The sequence below is a fragment of the Sebastes fasciatus genome, chromosome 9 (genome assembly GCF_043250625.1).
Source record: "Sebastes fasciatus isolate fSebFas1 chromosome 9, fSebFas1.pri, whole genome shotgun sequence".
NCBI lineage: Eukaryota > Metazoa > Chordata > Actinopteri > Perciformes > Sebastidae > Sebastes > Sebastes fasciatus.
The window spans coordinates 19377709-19393663 of record NC_133803.1 but is presented as its reverse complement, the minus strand read 5'-3'; the positions used below and the strand labels follow the sequence as shown (position 1 = coordinate 19393663).

General features: G+C 42.5%; 1 protein-coding gene across 1 annotated transcript in view; it reads left to right on the top strand.

The window, feature by feature from the left end:
- Positions 1 to 15955, top strand: part of tacc2 (transforming, acidic coiled-coil containing protein 2) — a 59592-nt gene that overhangs the window by 29906 nt on the left and 13731 nt on the right. Inside the window, exons 8-9 of the mRNA XM_074646493.1 lie at positions 12423 to 12529; positions 12865 to 14278. Coding sequence (XP_074502594.1) covers positions 12423 to 12529; positions 12865 to 14278 — 1521 coding nt within the window. The remainder of the gene's footprint in view (positions 1 to 12422; positions 12530 to 12864; positions 14279 to 15955) is intronic.

The following is a 15955-nucleotide window of genomic DNA, read 5'->3' as shown; positions in this document are numbered from 1 at the left end:
CTATTATAACCTTGATACAGATACATCACATACCGCGTTATTAATATTTTCTAAGTGAAATCCAGAACAACTGTCTCATCTGCTATTTCTGCAACCCGTCTTACCACCTCATAAAATTCCAGATTAGCATTGCCATGCACGTCTACCGCATGAACACACAGGAACCGGGCTTCGCTAATGTATGAACTTAGTGGTCATGGAAACTCAAATGTATACTGTATAATTGTGGCTTGTTAATGGTGGATATAGCAGGAGCATCAGGGTGAAATGTTTATATGTGGATCTTTTATACATTACAGGATAAAGCAGAGCACTTATACACCACGCTTTTTCACAATAAGCCCTATAATAACCACTTATGAAATATTATGGCTGATTTCTTGCCATTCAAGCTGCTTGTGCATCATCCTAGTCAGGCTACAGAACACAATGATTTTCATTCATAACAGCGATGCTGATTACATTTAAACGCTCCTCATTATTTCGCTATCAGCAGCTTCCCCACTGATAACACTTAACATTCCTCTGCAATCATTCTTGGCTTTGCAATTTATTTCATAGTCTTACTTTTATAAGAGGGAGTGACTCAGCCACTTTCACAGTGCACTGCCATTTACAACCAGCAGAGTGTGTTTTCCCATCACAGAGTCCAATGTTGCCAGCCTGTGTCTGCACTCTGCTGTCTGAATGCTGCTCATGTATGCATCAGTGTCGATTTGGAAAAGACAATGTATTGATTTCTGTGTAGCATTATACATGTTTGCTTATGAGTTGATTCTATTTGGCTTCCTAAACTAAACACCTCCCCTTCTCAGAAAAGACCTGAATTTTGAGAAGGCGAGGCATTGTTGTTATATTATTTATGATATCTGAGAGGACTGTTAGGTAGCAATAGAGAGGAGAGGAGTACCAACACATGGAGAAAGTATTCTGATTGGATGTCACAGATTGTCCTCATTGCCTGCAGACACACAGAAGTGTTACTACGCCAACATGTGTGCCTGTGCTGTATAAAGCAGAGGTTCCCCACTTGTTTTCCTTGAAGCATCTCCGACGTCCTCACCCTAAAAATAATTACAAATCCCTGAATAAAATCCTCAATTTGAATAAAGTGATTCAGTGTATTAAATTAGTTTTTTTTTAAATTATTAAATCAACTTTCTTTATTGAATATAAACATTTCATCAACATAAATAAAGGGATGACGTCTTCACGGATTCACCAAGTGAATGCAGATACATAATATGATCTTTTCTTTGTAACAACTTAATGAAATCACTATAATATTTTTAGAGCCAAAATAGATTTTTTTTTGTTATTGTGGTTGAATAAATGTCATTTATGGTGCTGTTAGATTGCCGCCCCGTTAATACAGTTGCAGAGCTCAATTTGTGTGCGTCAAACGGAAGAGCAAATAGGTTTTTGACCACAGTGAAAATGTTTTTGGAAGGCTAAATGCCAACAAATATGGATTGAAGCAGAATATTTTGTTGGATTTTGCTAAAAAAAAATCTTTTTAAGTAGTTTTATACACAGATGTTTGTATAAATTAGTGTGTATGATTTTAGTTATACATGAGCAAATCTCATGTTTATTTTGACAACCTCAGAGCAGACACATCCTGGTGCACCATCTGTGATCTTTGAGCCCAGGTTGGGAACCACTGTGATAAACTAATCTAGTCGAGTATGAAAGCCATATGCAACGCAAAGAAAACTAAAACATACAATCTTTACTGGTAATAAAGTGATGATGTATCAAGCAACTCCTGTGGAGCTGCTACACATTTATTATATGGCATGTTATTATACTATTACCCTCAAGGGCACTTCAGCTGGGCAAATGCTTGCCAACACAAGGCCTTGAACCTGCCTCCTCCAATAGAAAATTGGCCTCCTTCACCATGTGATAATTGAAATGTTAGTCATCCCAAAACAAACACAATTGATGTGCTTTTTCCTGAATGACTCATTGAGAAAGTTGGATGAGTAATAATTACATCCTTCTGTGAAATAAAAAAACACAAGTCAGGCTTTCTTTTTTGAGTTAATAATTAATCTGTCAGTGACTCCTACACATTTTGTACTCATGCTTCCTCTGATGAAGACAGGCCATGACAGCTAAAGTGAGGAGCGCCTTGGTTCTTTTGTTTTTCTGGATTCCCCTGAAAACCCCCAAAACCGTCTACTTAATTTATTATAATTCTGTTTTCTATTTGAGACTGTAGAGAAAGCCAGATATAAAGCACTGCATTGTACAACAGCTAACCCTCCTCATTTACTTCTCCACATGCCCACAATACATGTCGGCAATTGAGATAATGGGTTGATGGGTAGCTAAGCCTTTCTTTTTGAGGTTTCTCATTGAAGTGCCACTGATTGCTTTTATCATTTACTTTGATGATACAAAGAGAAGGAATGCCACAGAATCTCAAAACTATGGTGCAAGAAGATATACTGTAAATGCAGACAGATGAAGTCTGAGAGTGGATGTTTTGTAGACGCAGCCTCAGGAAACTGATCCCATGAGTTATTGTTTATGGGAGCAATGCAGCCTTGTCTTGGTGAAACAGAGCTGCAGGCTCTTACTCTGCCTGATCAGCAGCTGTTCAGCAGGAGGATCAGAGGGGCAGATCGGCAACCAGAGTCCTGTCACAGATAGCTAAAACTAGGATCCCCCAAAACACCTATTTGAACTGCATGTCACATGCAGAGCTGCTATGCTGCCATAGTGTATCGTTCATTTGCTCTTTTGGTGCTGTGTTGGTATTGTGGTCCTTTCTGTGGTTTGTTGCATTTTTACTTGCTTAGGGTTGAATAATGTTTCAGTTTAGCAGTGCCAAACTAAGGGGCATATTATTTGTTTTTCTTGTTTAATTTGAGGCTCTGGCAATCTTTGAGACTGTACCCGTTAGGGCTGGGAATCACCAGTGGAACCATGATATGACATTATCATGATACTTAAGTCACAATATGATCTTATTGCGATTTTTAAACATTTACGATATGCTGAGTATTGCGATAAGATACTGTATATTGCGATTTATTACCTTTTTTCAGCTACAAATTATGCAGATTGTCAACATCTGTTTTATCTAATAAGATGCAGTTTTCACTCTGTTCATATCAGAGTTTTCATTCAAATATCCTGAGGTCAGAGGTCAACGGACCCCTTTGAAAATGGGCATGCCAGTTTTTCCTTGCCAAAATTTAGCGTAATTTTTTAGCGTTATTTAGCGTTCTTCCTGACAAGCTGACATGGTACCAATCGATTCCTTGGGTATTCTAGTTTTGTATGATACAAGTAACCTCAACACTTCTTTAAAAAGACCTCATCATATCATATTTAATTCTGACTTAACATGTTTTGGATTTTTTTCAAACACAACCATTTCACTGGTACGTAGAGGTTATATTTTTTATACTTCCATGCTTTAACTAAACAAGGTTTTGCCAGTCTTCCCACTAATCTTCAACCCGCGCCCATGCGACCACAAATTGTTGTGCCCCATCACAGTCTGCTTATAGAAGCCTACACTATTACATTCAACCCCCCTTTGCAGGCTACACACATATGTGGATCGTAGTGACCCTGATTCCTCGTGAGCGCTGTTATGAATCTTTCAGATAAACCTGCCACAGCCATATCTTCCAGTGCTTGAGTTTGTTGAATTTTTTATTTCTTCTTTTTTAATCAGTTGAAATAGCAGTGCGGGGTCAGGCTCTTAAAGCAGCAACACAGAGAGCATGTTAATGTCAGTCATTCGATACAATAGGAACTTGCATTTCACAAATGCATGCTTTTCTGTCCTAGATACATCTTTGAACTGGTATGGGGGGTAGGGATGCCAGTAGCAATCAATATTTTGGCTTTAGCAGGGGGTCCGTGTTGGGAGTTGTGAGTGGGCATTGTCTTTACTTGTCCCCTCGGGCCGTGAAACATCGACCACCCGAGACTAGAATCACATCGATATTCTTTGTGAACATCCGTTAATGGACTTCATGTTTACATGCAAACACTCCCCTTTTCAAATGTAGTTAGGTTGGACGTGAACGCTGGGTTTTGTGTTCAACGTGGAACTGGAGATTCAGTCTTTTTTAGTCCACATAGACTGAGGTACGACACCTGAAACCTGCGTACAGCAAGTTTGTGCGACTACAAGTGCTTCAGGCTGGAGTTGTTATTGTAGCGAGACCTCGTTTTCTCACTTTCCCATGTATTGTACAATAGATTTATTCTTCTCATATTACCAATGCCTCTCTTTCCCATCAATGGGAATTTTGCAGAACCTGTTCTCGCTCGTATTATCGCCATCCCGCAGGACACATTGTCTGTGTCTGTCACCCACGCAGATGTCTAAAAGAAAAGAGAAATTGGAGCGACACCACTAGACAGAATGTCATTATTGCTTCTCCAGTCTTTGATGCAATTCAAGGTTTGATGAGAGTGCCAGTAAATTAGATTACCAACCCAGCCTGCCGTCCAGGGATTTAAACAGGCAGACCATATTCATTTAGTAATGTATTGCATATGTCCCTGCCTCTTTAGCAAAGTATGACACCTTCTATAATTAATATAGATGCATATCTTTAACATTTTGAGTCTGATAATGGGTTGTCTGTAATATACATGTAATATAATATTTTAAAAGTGGTCTCATAATGCCTGTTTTGTTAATGTGTGCTGGTACAGAGTTCCTGGTGGAGTGGCTTGAATGAAAGGGAATATAATAGGGTCTGACTTGAATGATACACACACACATAGTTTCTCAGAGTCTATTGTTTACCTCGGGCATCACTCTGGTTGGCCACGCTGAGTGCTGGAAGCTTCCATTGTGTGAAAAGGAGGCACAAAAATGACGTTTTCACCGTGCAAGTCACTGGGTGAGAGAGGGGGATCCTGGCAGGAGAAAGGCAGTGTTGAGAGGTATACGGTTGAAGAAGGGGACCGACAGAGTGGAAGAGGAAGCGCCTGTTAATCAGTGGGGGGTTTTTGGGGGTCTGCTATTGTTTGGCTCCCCTGCATAGTCGCCGTAGCGGACGAGAAAAAGCTGCTTGTCTTTTTAAAGGCACAGGAGGCTGGAGTCAGGGGAGAGAGTGGAGGAGAGAGGGGGGAGGAGGCAGCAACACAGCTCAGCGATATCAGCAGCCAAACAGAGAGGAAGCACCTCAGACACTCATGCAAGACGGCAAGAAAGCAGGATTATTTCATCCTATTTTATTTTGGATTATTCTCTTCTTGAAATTTTTTTATTCCTCCTGGTGTTGCATTGTTTTACCACCAGATGAGAAACAGGAATATTCAGGAAGCAGCAGCAGACGCTCGTATAGGGATGCTGATGTGCATAAAGTGAATCATCCACTGCTTTGGTCCTGATGCGAGCAGGACTCACTCATCCTCTGCACTGCAGCAGCAGCAGCACAGTAAGCTCAGCCCGGTGCTCACCTCCTCTGACTCAGGCTGCCTGCCTCCTCTGTAAGGATCAGAAAGGAGAGGGAGTTTTGGAGGGGGAGTCGGGGGTCATCAGGTGGATGTGGAGGGTGGCTGGAGAGCAGGAGCAGGCAGGGGGGGCAGAGCTAGCTGAGGATGGGAGCCAACGAGTCCATGGAGCAAGGAGAGACCCCCGGTCCCTCTCAAGAACACATGTGAGTTTGACTTAGCCTGCATTCCTACTCAGTAATCTGCCTGGAGATGTTCAGAAGTGTGATCAAAATCAAGAAAATCACAGAATTTAAAAGCTCCAACCGCTTCTGCTTTGTCTGTTTTTACTTATTCATGGCTTTAAACTGGCCCTCCATGCAGCATAAATGTCCACTGGTGGATGCAGGGTGATTTATTATGCAGAATGCAATCACCTGTGAGTTATATTATGGGTATGGTTGCCATGTTTGGTGTTGTTTACTGTTGCAGGATGAACACATCCCTGTGAGACATTGTGTTCTCCCTCAGTTTTTCCGTTCTCCATCTCTCCATGCGTACTGCCATAAATCCTTCTCACTGTAAAATCCACTGCCACCACAACAGAGCACGTCATCATCACTGTTGTTGTTTGCTTTTGTGATGTAAATAAGGATGAGAGGATCCGAGCACGTGTGCAGCGACTTGTGCATCAGTGTGCTTCGACTACAGCACTGTATGGATGGATGAAACATGATAGTGATTCAGGAGAGCCTGTGGGAACCAGAACTAGGCAATGAGTACAGTAGGTAGGAGCCGCCGGGAGGCTGGTGTGGGGCGATGTTTTGTTCTGTGTGAAGGAGGACGCGACCGCCGCGCTGGGAGCAGGAGCTGGTGACGGTGTTGAAATAGAGCACGCTGTGTGGGGGTGGGAGAAGATAACTCAGGACTATCAGTGGATGAGAGAGAGAGAGTTAGAGAGGGAGAGAGACGGAGCAAGAGTGCTCCACTTTGCTCTGTTTTATTTATATCTCAGACACACTGCTGCACAGGGGAAGAGGGATCAGGGGAAACAGAGGAGAGGGATGAGGGAAATGGAGTGACTGCATGGGTGTGTGTGTGTGTGTAATGTAAAAATGAATGATTCATAGCATTATACATAAGTCATTTTTCATCTCAAAACTCTGCTAAATTCAGACCTCAGAGGACTGAATAGTTTTCTAAGTATATCAGCCACAAAGTGCAGATTCTTATTGTTGAATTAGTAGGTTTTTTTCCCTTCAGGTGTGCAGAACAGATGCACCTTGTCCACCATCCGTCCATTTACTGAGTTCACTCCATGAGTTGTGTAACACTGTCAAAAGCACTTACAGTATATAAAGCATTCACACATCAAAGCACTGCAGGGCTCTGATCTGGAAGAGTCAGGTGAAGGTGATGGACCAAATTATGTTTATGGGATTTCTTTATTTCTTTTCATTTCATTCTAAAAATCTAAAATGAGTGGTCAGTTTGTAGGGGTGTAAATCGCAAGTTTCAACACGATATTAAAATATTATATTGATTCTTTAGACAACAATACAATATTTTCTGCTGTCACAAAATCTGCCACGATATGATTTCGATTCAATTCAGGGGCCTACAAACAATATGAGACGATAACATATGCCCATTTAACACAATCAGTTACATTTATGTCCACTCACAAAAAGCAACTAAAATATGATTTGACAATTTCATTACTGGGGTCTTTAGGAAGGAGGTGCGCTTGGACTGAAATTGGTAACACAGAAGTGCCATGGGAATTTCAATATAAAGGCATATCTTAAAGCAGTTTGTGTCTGCACTGATGGGGGGGTTGGGATACTACTGAATGAACTGATCTCATCATCAAAATGGAGAGATATTTAACCCCCTCCTCACCGGTGCTCTGACTCACAGACCTGCCCTGTTGTTGTTTAATGTGCCATCTGCTTGCAGTCAGAGTCTCAGATTAGGCTCGATAAGGTATTACACGTAGAGATAATCTTAGTCTGACACTCTTTTTTTCCTTAGTGGCTTCTTTGTTTTGAGACTGAGTGGATTTCTTGGATAAAGGGAAATCAGTCTGGATGGAGATGAGAGACGTCTGCTCTGTTTATGTGACCTGCAGAAGGTGCAGAGTGATTCTCCATAACATTTAATTTCCTGAAGTTGAAGAATAATTTGCAGAAGATTTGCAAGAGCTGCTTTGTGCTCTTTTCTCCATTACAAAGCCTCTATAAGTTGCTCCCTGCCCACCACATTACGTCTGTGTAGAAACTGGAGAGGCTCTTGTAAACTGAAAATAGGTTGTTGTGGTGTTTTCACAGTGTGGTGTTCAGGATCTATGATGTAATACTTTATATCCAGACACTCATTCATGAGGGGGATGAAAGCACAGGAGCTCCCTCTGTTGGTCTCTTCCTTTATACCTCATAGCTGAGACCTAGAGACTGTATACAGTGATGGACAGACTCAAGTATAACTTCTTGGGCTGGGCGATATGTAGAAAATAAAATATCACTATATTTTTTACTCAATATTGAGTATTAGTGCTTTTACAAAATATTTGCACAATCAAATTTTTGATAAATAATCAGCAGTAATGACAGTATAATGAGTAAGTGTGTAAATAGAAATAATAAATCAGCTAGAATAGTCTGGTAAATTCAGAAAATTGCCTTTAAAACCATCACTTATTACGATTAAGTACGATATTACGATATCCAAAATCGAAGACGATATTTAGTCTCATATCACAATATCAATATAATATTGATATATTGCCCAGCCCTGACTTCATATTTTATTATTATATAATTTTACTATCTTCTTTGTTTTCACAATACAGAACAAAACAGACATATACCATTACAATCAAAGTAGATGCTGTAAAGTATTTACTTCCCTATGGCATGTTCACAAAGTTTCTGTTCAGGTACATTTTCTGATCAAATCTAATTTAAATGATACAGTTTTATTCATAAATAATTGTTTTGTCACTGACATTTGGTAACAGATTTATACTGTATATAACTGCCACACAGCCCGTTTTTATGCTGATGAAAACCTACCTCTGACTAAGCTGCTGTTATTTACCTTTTTGTCTGACAGACAGGCAGTAGTAGATTCTTTACAGCAGATCAAAAATCAACCTGATATGTAAACAGCTGAGATGGAAGTGATCGCTAAATGAGGAGAGGATAACAAAGGGATGATGAGTTGTAGAGATGGAGCAGGAGGTGAGGGAATTAAAGGTAAAGGACAAGTGGAACGGAAAGAGATGGATGATAGTCGAGTCCAGACAGAGAGTGTTCGGAGGTGTTTGACAGCTGAGAGACGATGGAGGGAGCATGCGGCAGTTAATCCATTGAGGCTAATCACACAGCTGCTTGGAGACCAGCAGCCTGCCTCCATTCATCCCACCCTTCTTCCTCTTCTTCTTTCTTTTTCCATCAGCTTTCAATTCATCACAGTTGCCTCTTCATCCCTCTTAAATTGTGACAGAAAAATGTTGCATTTTCTCGCAAAGAGTAGGTTCATTTGCAATATCAACATCTTCAATGTTTTTGGAAGAATGTGTATATGTAGGACAGACAGGTGGTGTTGGGTTTACGTGTCGGTGTAGCCCAGTTTTCTTCCCCGGGGCTGGCGACGGCTCTGACTACAACACTGTAAAAGCTGTTTGGACAGGCTTGAGTTGGATTTGGCTGGAAGCAGAGACACGTCTGGCTGTCTGAAACGCAGCGTCTCTCTGCCTCATGCTGCAGAGTTTCTATCTCCAGGCAGTCATCTCAGCCTGTGAGAGGCTGCTATTAACTGCTGCTCCCTTTGTTTCTATTCACCCCCAAACTCTGACTGCTCACCCACACACTGCTTTTTCTCTTTCTATGTTTTGTCTGCATTAACACAGATTGATTTTTTATTTCCCTTATGCATTTCTTTAATTACAGCCCTCCTTTAATGTATGATTTCATGTCTATTAGATGCCATTTGTTTAAATTTGAATAATCAATATGATCCATTCTGCAAGGATCAGAAGAGTAGAATAAACCCAAAAAGATGCTTTTCAGTTAAACCAGTTCATGTGCTGTGAACAGAGTAATGCTGATGCAGCGGCTGCTTGCCTCATAAATCTGCAATGTTCCTTTATGTGTTTTCTACATCATGTAACACGTCACTGGACCTCGTTCGTTCGGCAATCCTCGGCTGTGTGTGTTTGTGTTGGACTGTGCGCCGCCATTTTTTTTCTCTTCCTTCCAACGTGGAACATATGGCGGGAACAACCTCCTGTTACCATAGCAACACAGTGTTTGCAGTCACATGAAAAATGTCCTCTGCAAAGGACGTAAACGGAGCAATGAGATGAGCCCTAATTACCACATTATCTCCCTGTTTTCAGTTTTATTTTCCATCCGTCCTTAAAGAAGCAGCTTTTATGTGATTATTTTAACGGCACACATCAAAACAAAACCTCCAGAGAGCTCAATCTCTCGTAGGTCTTCATGGGGGAATTTGTTTGGTGTATGCTTATTTTATGGGTCCTGTCCTTGGAGCTGCCTGTCAGACTATCTGACACTCTGATCCTGGTTCCCAGTGACCGATCCAGATGGACCTCCAGGCAGACTAGTCTCATCCTGCTGGGACACACTGGCCCCTCACTGGGATTACAGCTCTGGCTCCCTTCTTTGCCATGTGCTGTCTCGTTTTTGCACCATGGAGGTGTTTTTAAGGCTTTTGATCTGAAGACTTAATATATAAAAAATGTAATAAACAGGCATCATATACCATTTTAAAGCTGATGTAGCCTGATGAATTTTTCAGTAAAGCACATTGCAGCACAAGTAGAATATGTTCCTCCTGCCATATTGTTGGCTTAGAGGAACCTCCATCGCTGCTGTGATGTGACCCCGGGGACAGTGGACATATTGCCCAAGACAGCAAAATAAATTTATTGCCAGCCTCCATACATGCCAATGTCTCAGCTCTGGATTTGTGTTGCATCGGCCATATTGATGGCTAGATGGTGTTTCAGGCCCCCCATGTTTTCACACTACATTTGATCCATGTTTCCATGGTTAAGGACCTCCATAGGATGCTGAATGCCTTGAGGTGAATCCCTATAGATTAGCCAGATCAATATAGAGTATAGACATGGAAGTGTCATTTAACTGATGGGGGTCCTCGTCTCTTTTCACGTCTATGCTCTTGTATTTGTGTGTGTGTCTGAAAGAGGTATGGGGTCCACAATTAGAGCTAAAATTCTCTGATTCCAGCTTCTTAAATGTGAATATTTTCTGGTTACTTTACTCTTCTATGACAGTAAACTGAATATCTTTGAGTTGTGGACAAAACAAGACATTTGATGACGTCATCTTGGGCTTTGGGAAACATTGATCGACCTTTTTCACCATTTTATAGACCAAACAAACAACTATAATCGACAGATTATACGACAATGAAAACAATTGTTATGGTTGCAGCCCATAATGGCACAGTTTCCTCTAGCCATTGCATTTTTCATTACAGTTTTATATTTTTCATTATTGTAAAAGACTCATTTCATTATACTGTCCAGTGATGTGTTATCAGCCGTTATCAAAAGATATGTTTCTTCAGTTTCAGTGTGTCTGTGATAATGACCCAGGAGGTTTGTAGCGCACATTCTGGGTGTGTCTTTGCAGTGATCATAAATTTGTTCATTTTCTTAAGTGATTTAGGCAGAAAGGGAAACTAAGGTAGACATAAAGGGACTGGAAATAAATGTCAGATGCAGTGGTGGTATATGTAATGAGCAAGCTTTATCAGAGCAGGTTTGGCTGGTGGGCAGTGGACTGCTTTTTGTGTGTGTGTGTGTGTGTGTGTGTGGATACAGCAACGTGGATCAGGAGAAGAGGGGTAGAGGGAGGGAGGAGAGTAGAGAGAGAGAGAGAGAGAGAGAGAGAGAGTACCAGAATATACAGTATGCAGGCGGTGGGCTTCTGCAGCCAGTCTCATTTAGATTGGGAGGCATCAGCTCCTACTGGGGAGGATTGGAGACAGACTGATGTGGCTACAGATGACAAAGAGGAGCAATGTGAAAGGATTGAGATTGTAGAAACAGAGATATATTAGACTAAAGAGAAAAAAATTAGAGAAGGAAGAGAAAGGTCAGATCTGGTGGTCTTAGTCGTCATCTTAGGAAGAGGCGGTGGTCGTCTACCTGTGTGTGTCAGGCAGTAGCATCGTAGTGCGGAGAGGTGCAGCCCTGCCGGCAGCCATGGCAGTGAGTACGTGGCAGGCTCTGTCTCCACTGCAGTGGGCTCGCTGGGGCTGGGACACACTGCTGGGTGGGGCAGGAGACGGGGACAGCCCGGGCTCGGATCCGGCTCTGGGGCTCCTCCGGAGTCTCTCCTGGGGCTCGCGTCATGACAGCATGATCAGTGGTGCCGTGGAGCCGGTCAGACAGAGGTGAGAGACAGGAGGCCACTTACCGTCAGATAATACGTTGATCAACGGAGCATGGATCTTTTCTAGTCAGGGTGTCTGGTGAGCTTCGTTTTGTGTGTGTATGTGTGTGAGGAAAACCAATCAAAATGTGGCTTTTGCTTATAATGTTGTGATTTTTATTTACAGCTTATTGTCATGCAGAAATCTCTGTTTTCGCCTCAGTGTTCCCCTCAGTCCCTCCCTATCTATTTCATATCTGTGGTAGAGATCTTGATGTGGTCTTGTGTGTGTATGGTTGTTGCATGTATGTGTTGAGGTTGGTAATCCTGTGTCTTAGATGTGTCATTATCTGTCACCTCACTGCAGATTCAGCGTTTTCATTTGTAGCCATAAAAGAAATGTGCCTGGGGCCACTACAGGAAATTGCCCTTGCTGCCCTCTACTACCTGAAGCACTAAAGAATAATAGGCTTGAAGATGTCTTTAGCTCACCCTCACATGACTTCGACGATCCTGATACAGTCACATACAGTTCAAGTGATATCAGTCTGACGTATGCTCATCTTTTGTTTATAGGAGTTCAGACTCTGATGGAGCGTTTGAGACCCCTGAAGCCACAACTCCAGTGAAGGCTGTTTCTCCTGTAGATCCCCCGACTCAGCAACAAACATCCAATGACCAAGGTAGAGTAAGAATATTATGCCATGATGTGCGAGGCTTTGATACAGTTTGATGCTCTGTTACAGCATCCTAAAAAGCAGGTGTAAGAAAGAAAGTCTTGTTGCACCATCTAGTGGAATAAAGCAGTATTTCTCATCTGGCTTTGCTGAGACAAGCAGCTCCACTGCACAAAACTGGGGCTTCTGGGATATCTAGGAATGGCTGACCAATCGGTTCAGTCTCTAATTCTGTCATGTGGTTATTTTTCAAGACTTTCTGTCCAACTGAGAGACTTATTGCATTTTGATTTTATGCCGTTTTAGCAGCTCTTTACGTTACGTCTCTCCGTCTTTTGCAGTAGCAGACACCTCAGTCAGTGATCCTGCCTCTGAATTGACTTCAACTGACGCACCATGCCGTTCCCCGTCCATTGTTTTTGATGAGGACAAGCCCATTGCAGCCAGTGGCCAATACAACATTGAGGTTACTGGAGATCCAAGTCACACTCTGACCCGTTCGCTCAGCTTTCAGGGAGGAGAACTAGACGACGCCGGTCTGTTGGAAGGATCAACAGCAGTAGGCTTCCGTCAACATTCTGAATCCTTCAGCGTGGGCACCGAGAGCGCCCCGGGGACGCTCCACAGGCCCAAGAAAGTCCGTTCTGGGTCTGTGAAGAAGAAGCCTCTTCTCAGACAGAACTCCAACCCAGAGAGTCCAAAACCAGCCTCATCCAGCAGCACCCCGGAGATAAAGAAGCGGGCAAAGCCTCGAACCTCCAGCCCTCTCCAGCCTCAGGAGGAAGCTGAGGGAGGATCTGCGACCCCGAGCCCCGGAGGAACCCTCCGCAGGACCAGGAAGAGCCGCGTGGAGACTCCTCCTCCTGTGCCGGAGGAGACCAATCATACCAGCGAAGAGCAAAGCCTTGTCATCCCTGCCTTACCCTTGTGCCAGGAGGAGACCCCTCTCCCTGGTAGTCCAACGGGCAGAGACGAATCCCCAATCCCCCCTAGTACCACCTACAAATGGGATCCAGATAATTTTGAGAACATCGACCCTTTCAATACTGGAGGTAGTAAAATTGCCAATTCCCCTGAACTAGCTCGTAAAGGTCCCGTGTGTGCCCCCATTGCCACCCCTCCACAGAGTCCCCCTGTCTCTGCTGTGGAGCCGTGTCCCCCACCAGCTCCTCGTGAAGAGCCAATCACCAACCCTGAAGAGCAACCCATCCTCCCCAAGCGTCAGTCCGTAAGGCTGGAGTTTGACTACTCTGAGGAGGGCAGTGAGGCGCCACACCAGGCCTCTCCACCCCCACCCAAGAAATTGGGCAAGAAGCCCGGTGCGAAGATGCCTCTGAGGAAATCAAAGCTGGGGCTGAAGAAGGCCCCTCCAGCGCAGACGCAGCCGCTGGACAACGACCCTCCAGCAACCCACAATGGCAACGAGGACGAAATCCCGGCTCCTACACTCTCCTACAAGTTTGAACCTGACAAGTGGGATGATCCGAGCTTCAATCCGTTTACTCCCAAGAAAGGCGTCGACAACTCCCCCAAACTATCCAGGCCGTCTTATTCCTTTGACGCCAATAACTTTGATGAGCCTGCAGACCCTTTCAAATGCTCCAATAAGATGGCCAACTCCCCTCCTAAGGCCTCTGCCTCCTTTGAAGTGTCTTCCAATGACTATGACAATGAAAATGACAATGACAACATTGGGGAACTGGAGGACCAAAATCAGAACAAACCTGCCAAGAAGAAGAAAACTCCTATCAAATCGTAAGTTCACAGTTTAATATAAACATGGCCGTACATTTACAGGAGAGTCCACGCTCACTTACAGAACATCGTAGTCAATGTGTAGGGATGTCTGCGTCTCTGTCGGTGAGGTTAGTCTGTGTTTGTATGTGGTCCTCTTGTCTATTATGCCTCTGTCTGTCTTTCTGTCACCTGTGTCTGTGTATTCTCATATGTCACAGGAAGTCCAGGGGTGTGTCTTCTCTATGTTGTCTGTTGTAAGTACAGGGACAACACAACCATCCATCCATCCATCCTTTTTGACTCTTAATTCCATGGGGCTCCTGTTAAAGCAGCATGCTGCCCTGTTGTCCCTCTTCCTATTAACAGAAACATCACAATCCCTTGTGCCCACTATCAAGCAATTCCATTTAAACTTTTTTTAATCCTGCTCATTTTAACAGGACATACCTGTTTTCACTTTTGTTTCAACTTCTTTATTATATAAGATACAATCCTGCCCATGAAAGCGCCAATTCAAAAACATTGTAGTACAATAAGTATAGCCAAACTTGGTATATTATCTCTGCTGAAACAGGTGTAAAAACATACAAAGAGCATTTAAACATAATTTTAAAGAGTCACTAAACACACACACAGGCTGGAAATTCTACTTATGCAGCCATTTAGTACAGTGGTTCCCAAACTTTTTCACGTATAGGACCCCCATTTGATAAGATTATGTGCTAGAGTCCCCCATCTGCTAGGATTTTTGCTTTTAGATGTTTCTATTACAGAAACTGTATGAAACCAAAATAGTCATATATTCCATCACTGTGTTATGGATGAATTAAAGTAAGAATAAATGATTCCCCTTTTTGCTGGAGACATCCTCAAGGTCACCCCACTTTGAAAACCACTGATTTAGTACAATATAGCACAGGTTGGGTGTGGTCGGCAGCGTAAACGGCTTGAGACTTTCTTCCAATAGAGGTCAGTTCAACAGCGTTCATTGAGGTGCTGTTGAATGATAAACTTAACACAGGGAAATAAGTTATTGAGTTTGTTGTGTTGCTGCCTTTAGCAGTCACTCTTTACAACATTTAGAACAGATGCTAATAGTTTTCTATCAGCACTTTCTCCAAAACAAAAGTGTAAATATTGGAACAAATTCTGTTTTTATGGTAAAATGTTCTATTACTTTTTTTTTTTCTACTGAAGCTGACATAATGTCTTTCTTTGTTATAGATGTGTGTTTACTGACCACAATGCCACTGTGTCCCATCTGCAAGTGTGTAACAAAGGAGGAGCTCCCTCTTGTGTTCATTGTTGGCTATTGTTGAAAAGGCTAAAACCATTTAATAATGATTATACTTTTATAGATATACATAGTTTTGGGGGGTTATTGTCACATTTATATTAATTCCTAATGAGTTCAATTAAGAATCACACCATGGAACATGGGCCTAAAACATTTTTAGTGACGAGGTGCAGAAATGTTCAGCTCAGATCTATCAGATACTGTATGTCTTTTACATTAAATTTAGAGGATAAAATCGGATGATGCATCCGGATAGTTGTTGTAAATTGCTATCCAAGGACCTCCATTCCTTTAGAAACCCTCTGGGAATCCGCGTTTTATGGGATCTATAAATTGAAAACTGAGGTAACAAAAGTAAAAAACCTTCCACTAACAGTTAATCTACAGTAATACATTAT